The sequence below is a fragment of the Falco punctatus genome, assembly GCF_963210335.1.
Source record: "Falco punctatus genome assembly, chromosome: 14".
NCBI classification, from domain to species: domain Eukaryota; kingdom Metazoa; phylum Chordata; class Aves; order Falconiformes; family Falconidae; genus Falco; species Falco punctatus.
In genome coordinates this window covers 19750189-19764636 of record NC_137594.1, presented here as the reverse complement: position 1 = coordinate 19764636, position 14448 = coordinate 19750189, and the positions used below count along the sequence as shown (strand labels likewise).

The window sequence follows — 14448 nt, the reverse complement described above, 5'->3', positions numbered from 1 at the left end:
TGAGTGACTTTATTGGTATGGGTTTTTCTGGCAAGACTGAACCAGAAGAGAAGCAGCCAGTTCTTACAAAGAATATGAAATGTCAGTACTACAGTTGTCACAGCATGTTAATTTATATCTCGTAAGTATTGTGGACAGAAATCAAAGATAGTGAAGAACAGTGAAATATTGTACATTGAATGTATGACTGCATACACATTGCTGTTTCTCAATGGAGGCTGGGAGGGAGCCGTAAAACGGACATTGCAGATGAGGGGTATTTTCAGATAATTCCTATCAGTCTCCAGCACAGAGACTGGAAAGTAAAGGCAGATTTCTTTTTGCAGGCTACTCTTTTTCTGCAGCACCTCAGACTACTGTGCTTTTTCCTTTGTGCAGGATGCTAACTACTTGAAATAGGAAAGCTGAGTGTCCCAGCAGTGGGCCTCCAGAAAGCCAGCTCTTACTCAGTGCTCTTGAGTCCTGTGAATGAGCCTATTCCTCCTCCACATCAACTATTCTGAGACTCGGGCAGCTCACAGGGCAGCAGCAGGTTAAGTAGCTCTCCTGTTATTACACTGTAGGCTTTTCTTGGAAGTACACCACGTGTGGGCAAGGCAGGCTGGCAAGGGCATAACCCTGGTATTCATAGCTTTCCCACCACACTGACCTGTGCATCAAAGCTGGCTGCCAGCATCTCCAGTTGCATCATTTCAGGCCTTTTGGTCTGATGTCTTGCCATTTAACAGAAGCCCTAAATACACAGGCCTGATTCTCTACTCTGTTACACTGATTCCGTGCCGGGGTCACTCTCTTAATGCTAGTTCAGTTCACTCATTTCAGTAGACTAGTGTGTCAGTTCTCAAGGAGAAGGTTTTGACATGTATTAGGTGCTTTACCCCCATTTATTTCAAAGCACATCCTTTGCTTAAGAGAAAGCTTAAAAACTAAAAAAAAATTGTGCATGTCCCAGCTCCTGTGAATGTGACATGAAGTGATAAGCATGAATGAATGTGGAAGAAGATCTCGTCCCACTGTTTCTGAGCTGACTATAACCAGCAAGGACTAAAACCAGCAGAAACACTTCTGCTTTTGTAAGACTTCTTTTTTGCAAACCAAGCCAGCCTGGATGAGGATCTGGAGTTTTGAGTTCTGTACAGAATCTCTCAAGCTTTTGAGGTCAACTCATCAGTAGCTAAAGCAAAGAAAACCAGCTTGAAATGGAGGCTTTTACAAAGAGCTCAGTTATTCTTTGAACTGCTCACTTGATTTCCAAAGTCTACCTCCCAAGTGATTGGCTGCACAGTATCTTCATTAGTATTAAAAATTCTGTGACTGTCTGTAAGAAGTTAAAATGCCCCAGGTTTACACTGAAAAGCTATAAACGTTCTTTCAGGGGAAGCCAAAATTAATTGAAAAGGCATGTACAACAAAAATTAATCAGGACACCCATCATCAGCTGGACTTAAACCAGAACTCGGCTTACCATCCGTATTTTTAAATTCCTCAAGACACCAAAGAATGCATTGGAAGCCTGCATTCTGCTATGCAAAAGAACTGAGACCAGCTACAGAGTGAAAATTGAAAGCCATAGGTCCATTTTTAAGCTCCAAGATGTTAGGACCTCCACCACTGTCACTGGAAAACTGATTACAGAGCTATAAATAAACAGTGCAATGACATTCCATTCTCTTCTGTGGCAGGAAGCCAGCTCACATCATCTAAAGGTCTGTACCAATATTTCCCAGTTCTATTTCTGATTTGTAAACCTAAATATAAAATGTTGCCTCTAGCAATTCTCTTTTGAGAAGATAAATATGGTATAAGAATATTTTATAAATACTTCTCTCTCTCTCTCTCTCTTGTATAAGAAAGAAGAAAAAAATCTTAGTGAAATTAGATCGTAGCCTGTATAAGCCAAGTGCAAACTAGGACAAGGTTTGCCAGAAAGGCTCACGTGTACTATTTATTGAGGGAAGATCATTCCAATACTAAGGATTAATGAAAGGGACTAAACCAAAAACATATGTAAAAATAGAAAAATATACCCCATCGGCCAAAATTAATCATAATGTCTGCTTCTCCATCGTTTATTCGGTTAAATCTCAGTGGCGTGACATCACTCCAGACTTGAAAGGCTCGAGCAAAGGCATCATCTACCGTCTCAGGATCCAAATCCGGGGTATAGCCTATAATCCTTGGAGGTAAAAGCAAGAGTTAAATAACACATAACCCCCCTCCCAGTTTTTGTTGTTTACTGATCAAAACACTGAGTAGACTCAGTAGTGAAACCAATTAAGAGGTAACATGGCTGCACACGAGGTCTAAACGCTTTTCTTCCATTCAGAGACATGTTTAGATGCGGTGCTTACTATTTATTTTCCTTTGGAATTGACACAGCAGTATGAAAAAAAACTATATAGCCAGAGGCTGTAAGGCCTGCATGGCAGTGGGCCTCGCACAAAACTGAGGTGCTAGCAAGTCATACTGACACTTAAAACGTGAACACACGAGCACATCTTGATACATAAAAATTATTTGCCAGAAAAAGAGCCCGGTATTGAAGGAATGTTAGTCCTTCACCAGTGTACCGGTTACATTGGCGATAGGATACGTGGGGAAATAGGAGGTAAAAGCATGTGGGATGGGGCCATAGGCCTGGCATGGGAAAGGCACAAACTCTTTAGTGCATTGCTTTTTTCATAGATTTTAATTGGACTTCTTAGTGCCATACATTATAGCCAGAGAACCTCCATGTGAAGATGGGTTTCCAGTTCTTTGCTGCTGGGGCTGTGCATAGTGAGGGAAACCACTTTGTGCCTGAGGAGAATGAGGACAAATCAGAGAAAGCACATGAGCAAATGGGGGCTGCGAGAGCTGCTATGGGGTTTTTCAGTGTTTATTAGGCTAGTTGCAGCATGAGGGATGCTTTGAGTCATAACTTGCGAGCAAACAGTAGACCAAGTCAAGCAGCTAAGACAAATCTGCTGTTTGTTCTCATTGATACTAGAAGTTTGTTCCTGGACCACCTAAGGTAATTGGATTTTTTTTATTATTGACTTCAATGAGAGCTATGTTAGTCCCTAACTCTTCAGAGTAAGAGTAAGAAACACGCCAAACCTATTGCAATAGGCTTGCTTTAAATCATGTCTGTATATAACTGAAATGCGATTGTTTTATTTTAAAATTTATTTGATGAACTCCATTTTTATGGCTGCTGAATGCAGAGGAGTTTGTCCTCCTACATGGCCTCTGCAGTCAGTAAGTACTGGTGGTCCTTGCTGAGCAGATGGGCAAGTGAGATACCCCTGCTCCAGTTCCCTTAGGATGCTTGCAGCAAAGCAAAAAAAAAAAGCCAAAACCTCTTTAGTCTCAATCAGAACCATAAAGTTGATCTTTAGATGATTATTTCTGAAATTCTACAATGCTAAAGCATGCGGTGGTTATCCAAATATAAAGAGATTCTAATTCAAGAAATCCCGTCCAGCCCTCTGAGCAGCTACTCCACTTCTAAGTGTCTTGTTTGATTCGTTCTTAAAAGCACTATGTTTATATGTGAGCAAAACCCAACATCACCAGTCAGTACCTGTATGTTATATGATTCTTTTCCCATTTTGGCTTCCTTGGAAAGAAGTTGTAATTAGCTACATCTGGGTTACCACAGCGGGGTTTCTTCATTGTCTCAATAGTATTTTGATCCAAATCTCCTGTTTCAGGCAGCCCAAAAAATTTCTGCATTTTCTTCAGAGTGTCTTTCAGGACAAATAAATTGCAGTTGTCTTTTGGGCACCCATAGTATTTATTCAGGTATTGCTTGGAAAAAAAGCACAGAACAAAGACTTAAAATTCATAAAAGAACTAGTTAATCATTACAAATAAATACTGTAATTCCATGATATCTTTCCATCCATAATTTGCAAGTTTTCTTTTCAGAATTACTATTATTAGTAACTGAGAGACCAGCAGAATCTCCTTAATTGACACAAACCATCCTTGATCACACAACATGGCTAATTAAGCAATCATCTCCACTATTAGCTATCACCTTTACTTAATGAATTGCTTTCTTAGTAAGTAGAGCATAGAGCTTTAATGTAGAACTACAAAGTAAAAATAGGTTTATCTTTTTAGGTTTATTTGTGATGTATAAATCTGCTTACAGTTTTAGATTTTGTGTATTTTTTTTCTTGGAAGACTCTGGATTATTGAGAAACTTGTCAAGGTATCAAAGCAGCCACACAAATGAGACCACGTTAATTGAAAAGAAAAAAAGCATTGTTTATTCAAACTGCATAGAGCTATTTGAATGTGGCGTGTGATTGCTTTTGAGTCAAACATTGCAAAGACCTGAGGATGGTGGTCCTCAGTAACATCTCCATTGCCTGGACACTGCAGCCAAACACTATCTGCATATTTAAATCTCCACTGAATGCTCCAGCAGATTATGGCCAGACTGATCTCTCTGATACAACCATGGTGGCAGATTACAAAATTCTCTCTCCTTAGAAAACACTGGTCATAAAGGATCAAAAAGGCAGTGCAGATCCCATTATTTTAATCTCTTACCTAAATTAATACCCACCCAACACTCCTCCACTTTCCATTTTAATCAGCGTGACCTAATTATCAGGTGTAGTGCAATTAAACAAACAAAGTCTGTTGTTTGCTGCTGCCTCTAATCCTGGCAGAGCAATGAGTTGGTGTGCTCCCTGCCAGCTGGTCTGGGTAAGCAGCCGTGACTTTCAGATGTGTGTTGGTAAGTTGTATATTTATGTTAAACTAAATTGTAGATAAACAGCTGTGGTCCTGATTACCCATACATGGTCCCCACCTTCTGTGCCATAAACAAGTGGGATCACACAGGCAAGTTAGTACTTTTTCCCCATAAGTTCAGTGTCAACTGGCAGAATAACTGTGAGCTTCTTGGGGTGGGGAGCAGCCCTGAGAGAATGCCTGGCAGTCCCTAGCAGGAGGTGAAACCTGCCAGGAAAACGTAGTCATTCAGATGAAAATGAGTGACAAGAAGTTACATCTTCAGCGACTGTCTAAAATCCTTTGTCAACTCTGTTCCTAACTGGAGGCTAACAAACATGGCCAGACTGCTGGCTGCCTAGAGGGGTTGGATTCAGTGTTGGATCCAGACTGAATTGGAGAAAACCTGTAGCTCAAGCTGTTGCCTTAGCTTTGACTGTCGCACAGGTAGACTTAGTCACACTGTTCAGATGATATACAGCTTCACATTGTTGAATTTATATCCTCACTGAGGAGAAGATAAATGGATTATGAGAATATTAGTTTGGGTACTTCTGTAACAGTAATAACCTATCATTATCTAATTATTTTCATTCACAGGTTCTAAACAGCTTGACTAAACTATCTGGAGTTGTAGGCTTTACCCAGTAAAATGAATCTTACAGTTCTCTTGCACGGAGATTTCAGGAAATAAGTGCTCTTCTCTGGGTTTGCCGTATTTATGCCTGGCTCTAAAAGCTACAGCTATGTCGAACAGCAGGTGTTCCCAAACTGGTGCTTAGCATGGCACGGAGCTGAGAGGTGCCCTTGCCAGTGATGCTGTCAGACGGGAAGGTTGCAAGTTACTGATCTTTCCAGTAAAAATGTCTGTAGCAGAGGAAGAAGCATCCTTCAGGTATTGTATCCAAAATATTAACTACCGGTCTAAGACAGGAAAACACCCTGCATAAGGTAAAGGTGTATTTGCCAAAAAATATGTCATAAATATCAGGGAAAATTATTTCTAACTGAGGATTACAAGAAGCCTGACAAAATTGACTGCACATTTAAGTTCTTGTGCCAAAAAGTATTCCTGAGGGAAACCTTACTTTTTATGTATCTGATTAATTGACTGAAGTTCACCCAGGAGACTGGAATAAGACCACTACATCAGCAAAATGTAGCAAAGGATATTTGATGACTGCAGTTGGTAAAGCCTGGATTTCACCACCACCCTCATTAAGTCCAGGCGTACCTCATCTAGCCTGGAAATGGTTCAGAGCTTACTCAGAGAAAGGATTTAATCAAGATGTTACACCATTTCCTTCAGAAGGTCCTCCATCCACCTACTGACTAAGCACAGAGGATGCCGAGTTTCTGTGATTTTTATGGCTTCTGATGTGGTATTTCTCCAGTGGAGACTGTGGCGCTGACAACGGACGCAGAATGGGTTCACCTTCGCTACCACTAAGTTCTTTCTTCAGATAGTTAATGGGGCCTGCTGGAAATTATGTGAAATATATTAAGAACATAATCAAAGAAGCCAGGTTAGAGGATCTGTTCTTATCCTGATTTTCATTTTAATGTAGTTGGATAGGTTTCCTTGTCCTTCTGTTTGCATCTCCCAAGGAGGTACCATGATACAGACCGTACCTTCAGAACTGAAGGGTACTGAAGAAGCACGATGCTGCTCTTGCCATTTTAGGTTTGGGAGTAAGAAAGACACTCAAAAATATAAAATGAGGCATGGTAAATAATTTTACTTCTAGGATTGTAAATAAAAAGCTAATCCCTCTCAGTTTTTCCTAAAATGGAGATTTTACTCAAGATGAGAAATGAACATAACCAGCTGTTCTATGAGAAGAGAATCTTGAGGAAAATGTAGTGTCTATGTAAACCACATCTTGGCCTAGGCTGTGAAATTCAGTTTCCCCAGAGTCAGCAGGGAGCTATGGTGATCTGGAATTTTGATCCAGCCCATTAATGAAACAGGGTCCAGCTGCAACACAGCAATTTGTGTTCTGATGCTGAGTGTTGGGGCTGCTGCGATGGAGGGTGTGAGGGAAAGGCAGCCAGTTAGCATTACCCAAGAATACTATGAGGAAGACAAAGGACAACTGCAGTGTTAAACCAGCTTGTAATTTTCCCCTGAATACACATAATAAATAGGTTGTTCAAAAGAAACAGAGATGAGGGGAGATGTGGATTGCTGTAATTGAATAAAAGCCTGACTGTGTCTGAGAAAACAGATTATTTAAGAGTGGTTAAATGACTATTAGACATGTGGGACCCCACACTCCTCTACCACATGCGCTGCCCCCCCATCCCCTGGCTGCTGTGCTGCTAAGGCAAAACCTTGGGTGAATTTGTTTTGTTAAAGGCTGAGGAGTGCCCTTTTTGGGTCAGTTTGTCTGTTTTTCCTAAACTTTCCGCTGCAGCTCCCATCTGGAAATTCTCTCTCTACCCTCCCCCAGACCTTCTGTAACCTGGCAAGCTTTCCCAAGATGCACACCAACTCCTAAAGAAAAGTGACCAACTTTCAGACCTCTGTGTCCTAAAATAAGAATAATTTATCTCAATCTTCCTTAAAATGGACTTACTGCTGAAGAAGAGAAATGTCTATAATTTACATGCTAAAATAAGGATAATCCATCTCAATCTCCCCTTAAATGGACTTCCCCATAATGTCATTTTTATGAAGGTCCACAGTGCTAAAATAAGGTTAGATTGCTGTAGAGTTATAGCTATAATTTGCTAATGTCACAGAAATCCAAACTCCTTTTTTTTTTTTTTTGTTCCAGATTGAATTTGGAAAAAAAATATTTCTTTAAACCTCTGAGGAGATTTTTTTTTCCGAAGTCAAAACTAGTCACAATGGCTTCAGAAACTTGAGCCAGCTTTCAATTGTAATTGTCCCTTAAAGCTGTGTTTATGCAATGCACGGCAATCTGGAAAACAAACTTCTGAAAGCTGCAATACATGCATTAAGTGTCTCGACAGCCCCTCACTTCTACTTCATTTAAGTAAAAAAATTAGATGTCGCTTATTTACCCTTCTCCCCACTTACCATTGCAATCTTTTGATTACAGTCACGATGATTTAATGAAATTATTTTGTATGTTCAAACTTAAGAAAAAAAAAAAAAGAGGCTTTCTTTGCCAGCTTTAAAAATTTTAAGAGAGGAAACATTACTTGGCTGTAGTTTTAACTTTTGAAAGCTGATACCTTTGCTAGCTAGCTAGCACTTCCAGAGATTCCAGGGAGAGAATGCTACAGTCATTCCTTACCCTCAGCTGAAACAAGAAAGAAACATCTGCTTATGAAACAACAATATAAATCTGAAGCAAAGATTAAACCAACACTTACCACTGCTAGTTCTTTGTCTGTTTTGGGAGTGCTGTCTCCAGGAAACTTAATGATTGGTGATGGTGCAGCTAAAGTTTTGCTGAAAAGATATACTTGGATTAATAGAACTTTAAAAGTGAAGCCACAGACAACGTGAGTCTTCATTCTGCCTAAACTTGTGCTCTCCTCTTTGCAAAAAGCTTTTCCCCAACTGCCTGGCCGTTACTTTAGCTGCACAATGTACCAGTTGCTTATCTGAACATCTTAACTCTCTGCACCGTTTTCTCTTTTGCTTGCTCTAGCAATTCCTTTGTATGTTTAAAACATCCAGATGCGCAGTCTCAAGCTACCACAAGAGGAAGTCTGAAAACTAGTGGAAACATGAGAAAAGGGCAGTTACCAGATGTGATTGCTGTGATTTTAAGGTAGCAACAGGAGATACTTATTACTGCTGAAAGAGGCCACATTTTCTCCTCATTTGCATATATGAAAGCATTTAGTTATGCCAGAGAGCAGAAAAAAAAAACAAAATCTGACTTAATCTGGAAGATTTAGTGTTCCACATATTTTACATAAAAAAATAAATACATTCCTAAACATTATTTTCCTGGCTAAGTATTTTTATTATTTTTTAGCCCATTTTTTTGCCTCAGACATAATAATCTGCTTTAATCATACGTGGTTACACTCCTACGCAGTGCCTTACAGTAAACATTTTGATTATGGATTTTGAGGCAGACCCTGCACAGGCCAGCGCAGCCGAGCGAGGCTTCTTGTCCTGCTCGGGCTCCACAGACCGTAGGTTTGTGTCCACAGGGCTCACCCGCACTTTGTGTGGGCGCTGCTCCCCCCCGGCCTGTGCAGAACGTGCAGAGCTCTGATTAACATTCTTGTGGCTTGTTTGGGTTCAGAACCAGCTGGAGTCTTTGCCACCAACAGGCATGGCGTATGACCTTAATCTGCAAGGTGAGAGAGAATTAGGCAGATTCAGCAATAGAAATTATTACCAATAATTAACATCGAGGGAGTTGTACAAAATTCAGGGTTTGCTTATGATGGGGATTTGGTCCCCTGGTGCAGCTGCCTTAGTCTGAAATTTTGGTGTAAATATGGCCAATTGTCGTGGACACTCTTTTTATTGTGCCATTCATAATATTGCCTGCTTTGAGATGTTATTTCAAGAGGAACATTTTTGTAGCTGAAAATCCCTAATCTAGGGGCTTGGCTCATGACTTTTTAAGATGGGAGGCTGGCAATCCTGCATGAATGCAAACTGTGTTCTGGCCAGCCAAGTGTCTACAGTTTCTATTAAGCCTGAGTCCAGCCATCACGGTTCCTCTGAGCTGTGTGTCAGCATAAAGGTTGTCACAGATTTCCACTGAATGTTAAATGAAAGTTTCCAGATACGACTCTCGCTTCCAAACAGGGCTGTTAATGAAAGGGAAATGCTTTGCTGGTGTTTGGTGTTTACTCATAATATTTTGATATTCGATTGTAAATAGTTAATATGAACAATTCTTTGATTTATGCTAATATCAAGCTATTTTGCTAACTGCGTCCCCATCATCCATGAACTGAATAGTCTTATGTGAAGGCAAGGATTTCAAAGGGTGAGCTGAGGGATTCAGAGAGAAAGCGTTAGCAGGAGGTTTTTGCTGTCCATATAGTTTCATTGACAACCCAACACAGCAGCTGTATGCGCAGCCGTCGGGAGAATCAACCATGGGAAGCAGCACTTAATGCTCGAGAGGGAAAGAGGAGTTACAGGAACTTTGTACATGAATGCAGCTTTTTTTGTAAGCAAGTAGCTTTTTTTTATGCCCTCTCATTCTCTCATCTATGATTCCAACTTGAGTTACAGTGGACAACTTTCCCCTAACAGTTCAGCTTTGAAATTATATCTTCTTTTCTTTTTTAGCTTTTCCCCATCAGCAAAAAACCACAATCATTTCTGAGAGTTGCCTTAATAAGCGGCAGTTCTGAACATATGATCCAGTTTTTCCACAGCCCTGCACATGGTTGTGGGGAATGACTCTCCTGCTTTGTTTGTGATGACAGCTCATATTTGTGTTTGGCCACGTGAAACTGTAAGAGAACAAAAGCTAAGAAAGCCTTCACTAGACGTACCAAGTTACTCTTAGTGTCTCCTTATTTAAGCAAGTAAAAATATTATGTGCTTTTTCACAAGATTTTGCAGTTATTTCTGTGTTCTGCATTAGGTCAAGGGCTGATGTAAATCTTAAAGCATAGGAACCACATCATTTTTTTAAGAATTTTGATGTAAGTTATTATGGGTTCGTAGCTTTCATTTAGAAGGGTAGTGCAGTGAAGCCACTTAAAGCCACGTGTGTCTTGGCACATTCCTGTTGCACTCAGAAGCCTCACTGACACTTCATGAATGCTCAGTTCTCAGTGTGTCCTACTGAACGTCAAATCAGAAATGGATGAGGGAGCTTTTGAATGGACTGTGAGGTCCGTGCAGTTTGAAAATCTCACTGTATTTTGTTGCTTGCCTTTGCTGGCAGTGAGGCTAGGTTGAAGTCACCTTCTACATACGTTTCCTCAAAAACATTGGCAAAGCAACAGAAACCATACAGACCTGCAGTGAAGCGCTGATTCTCACCTTGGATTGCAGTTTTGCTGGTAAACTGCTTTCCTGGTATTCCTTCAGCGAGTGAGCAGTTCAGCAAGTTGTGTTGAATTAGGAAACATAATACATAATGGAATATTGGATTTATGGGTGTGGGGTGAATGGGTAAGGGGCGAACCAATATACTGAGTGTCTGACCGTTCAGTTACAGGGATTCTCTTCCATGAGATCCATGTGATCAGTACCGGCTCACAAGATCCTAGCTAAAGTGCCCACTTTCAGATAAGCAAAGCAAAATACACGCTCGTGGCACTTTGTGAGAGCGGGAGTTCTGTTGTATTACGAATAAATTTGGGGTAAAATGTTGCTCATCTCCTTATACTTAAAGCTCTGTGGGATCATCCTGTTCTCGATCTGCCACAGAGGTGCTGCTTTCACAGACGAGGAAGGTGGTGGTGCTAAATCCTGAAAGGAGGGAAATTCTGCTCCTGGCAGGCCTCTGCTTTAGCCAGAGGTTGGGCCAGATGGCTTCCTGAGGTCTGTTGCAGCCTGAAATACTCTTGCTGAATTTGAAAAGACACGGTATGATGTGGTTTCTGCTCTCAAACTAGATAAGCTTAAAATCAGGGGGACAGACTGAACCATTTGAACTGATGTGTTTTGACACTGACAGGTTAATGGTTTAACCACTGTTAATGTTTAGTGCATAAACATTCCTTGACACTTTATGCTCTGAAGACATTACCTCTAACATTAATTAGTGACTTCTGAATAGATTCCTGGAAGTTAAAAATTAAGGGAAGAAGCAATACAAAACAAAGAGGAAAAAGTCCCCTGGGGAAGAGAACACAAGGCCATCTGCCAACTTTATGGGAGAGCTGAAACAGTAACCTGGAGCTCCTTTCTCTTACCTTAACACTCACTCCGTAACATATTCTGTTTATGTAGATAGATACTACCTCTGGATCAGCTACAGGAAATGGCCACTTACAACTACAACTACAGCCTTTACTGCCCTTTCACATATTATTTTTTTTCCGGTGGAAAAAAATCATTTCACTGTTGCGTATAACTTCTACTTGAAATAAAATATTTATTTGATTTATATATTAATCTATCTTTCCTGAGTCATAAAAAGCTCCTCTCTAGTTCGTGTGTTTGTTTCAGGTTAGAACCACTCCATATTGAAAATTTTAAACCATCTACTTCATGAGCAAGATGCCAGATTTGCTTTTTAAATGCCTACTTTCATGCGTTAATAGGAACTGTATGGCAGAAACCACACAGTCTGAGATGGCAAATGCCTCTTTTGAGGACATACTTCAGTAATAACATTAAAAAGGGAATCATGATGTCTTTTGAGCCATAAGCTACATATCTCAGTAGATCTGACTGTGATAAGAGACAGATGCGCGTGTATTAACATGCTGCTTTTATCAAAGGATTTTTCTGTTTCAGAAAATGATTTTTGAAAATATTCAGGAGCACTCGGCAGTTTCAGGATTAGACTTCAGATGGTGTCCTGGGTAATTTGCTGACAGAGTAGTCATCCCTCCAGAAATTCACTGTAGCAATTCCTACTGCCACCAATTCCAAAATTTTATCAAAAGCTGATGATTTCCTGGTGGTTCCAGAGGAATACTTAGGCAGAGTGTCAGTGCGCACAGGCCATGGAAGAATGATGGATTTATTCTTAGTGGAGTTTCATGTTTTAAATTGAAACCTGTTGCTAGGCTGAAGAAATAAATAATCGTCAAGACAATTAAGATCTCAAGAAAGCAGCTGATCATCTGATTACAGAGTCAGCTGTCTGTAACTGGGTGCAGTGGGATGTGTGTCTCCAATTAAACTATTGCGGTATGTGTTTATAACCTCTTCTTCTATTTGTTACTTCTAGATTCTGTGCTGTCAATTTAGAGCTTCTAGTTTAGGAAGCAAAACAGAAGTTTGATTAGTGTAAACGGACTTGAATTCATTTTTGCAGGATTCGTGAAAAAAACCGCAGCTATGATGAAAGTTGTCAAAGCTAACGTGGTGTTCTCAGCGTGTTTTGTCTGGAACTTCTAAAGGACTGGAAAACCTGAAGCTCAGGGGACTGAAAAGTTTGCCTGGGCTTCGGGAAAGCTGCCCCAGTGACTATCCCAGGTGCGGTTTAGCCAGGCCTTTTGGCTCCTTCTCAGTTTGCCAGGGTTGCCTTGTGACTCATTCTCCTCTGCACAAATCCTGTCCTGTAATCACCCCTGCATCATCGTTCCGGTGCCTTCTTTCTTTCTGCCTGAGGAAGAGAAGTTTGTAAGTAGCAGGAAACCAAAGAGCTTGTGGAAGAAAGCATGGGACTGGACTAAGCGGAGGGATTCTGATGGCCTTTGCCACATGTCTGACTTCAGGGCACTGCAACAGAAAGTGGCAAGGCTACCAGCACGGTGCCAGACTGACGCCCCACTGAACCTGAGGTGTATATGAATCATTTATCTACTCACAGCTTGCTCTTGGTGGTACCTCTGCTGAAGATGGACCATCTCTACAATAGTATTAATGTACTAAGGGACTACATTCTTTTTGGTGTTTAGTACTGGCAAGACAGCAAGCTCCAAGTACCTGCCATTCGGTGTCTGGAACAGAAGTAGTGGGTGTCTGCTGATGGAGACACATGCAGCTGTAGGAACAGAGAAAAGCATAATATTAGCAGTTTATCTGTTTTAGTAAAGTTGTCTCCAGGAAGTAATGATTAGTCACAGCAGTCCCTATTTGAGTTTAAAAGGATTAATAACTTCAGTGAGAACTCATTTATATTGCGGGCAAGCAAGCTCATCAAAGACGTTGAAGGGTTGATCCTAAAAGAACATAAGCTTTAAACATCCACATCATTTATTATCTGGATATGCTCTCTGCTTGCTCAGCGACCTAATTCACCATATCTGACCACCACATGAGGGAGTCTCTAAACTGTTTGAAATCAGTGTGTGTGTGTGCGTGCACAGAAGAGTGAGAGTGGGACATTGTACAAAGGGTCCACAGTTGGTACCAGATGTGATTTTTAGCATTTAAGGTAACAATTATATTTCTGCTTCTGTTTCTCTCTCTTCCCTTCTGTTTTGGGAAGTTAGGTCCTAAGGATGTGAAGTTCTGTTGACACATGGATTTCATTTGTTAGCTTGCTGCTAAATTAGAAATGAATTTTAAGTAAATCTGTTACTCTCAACAAAGCATTTTCCATTGCATTTGTTCATTATGCTTTTGCCTGAACCAAAAATTCCTGCTTGTGTCTTCAGCTGGTATTCATTGGCATTGTAAAGCTTCTGTTGGTGAATTAGTTCAGTAGAAATACACTGAACCGCTTTGGGCAAAACCCCAGGGCAAGTATACATGTGTCACCAGGACAAACTTTGTGCCTTCTTAACACTGCCAGATAGTGTAAAGAAGGTTAAAACGCAGACTCCTGTGACAAATTTATCTCTTGCCCCTACACATTTTCCTAATGTAATTCTTACCTGTTTTAACTATTTTGATTTCAAGTATCTGGTAGGATAAAGTGGCAGCTGGTGAGTTCTTGTAACTTGAACTTGGTGCATTCTGATTACTCATTGCTGTTGAGCATTCTGCTAGCTAGTTAGTTCAGAAATCATAAAGCCATTGTGAATCTGGTTAGAAACTCATTTCAAACACTTCTGTTTAAAGTTGGTCATTGCCTGCCTGTCACCCCTGAGCTTCAGGCAGAGAATAGATATAATAAAGAAATACGTGTTTTAGGCATGTGCGTTTAGAGACTGATTATAGTAAGTAGCATATACCTGACCTGTTAA

At 40.5% G+C, this 14448-nt stretch overlaps 1 protein-coding gene across 1 annotated transcript in view; it reads right to left on the bottom strand.

Moving 5' to 3' along the window:
* Positions 1–8415, bottom strand: part of MMP2 (matrix metallopeptidase 2) — a 35508-nt gene extending 27093 nt beyond the window's left edge. Inside the window, exons 1-3 of the mRNA XM_080364761.1 lie at positions 8077–8415; positions 3566–3792; positions 2028–2176 (exon numbers count right to left, since the gene is read on the bottom strand). Coding sequence (XP_080220887.1) covers positions 2028–2176; positions 3566–3792; positions 8077–8220 — 520 coding nt within the window. The 5' untranslated portion in view covers positions 8221–8415. The remainder of the gene's footprint in view (positions 1–2027; positions 2177–3565; positions 3793–8076) is intronic.
* Positions 8416–14448: the final 6033 nt, after the last annotated feature.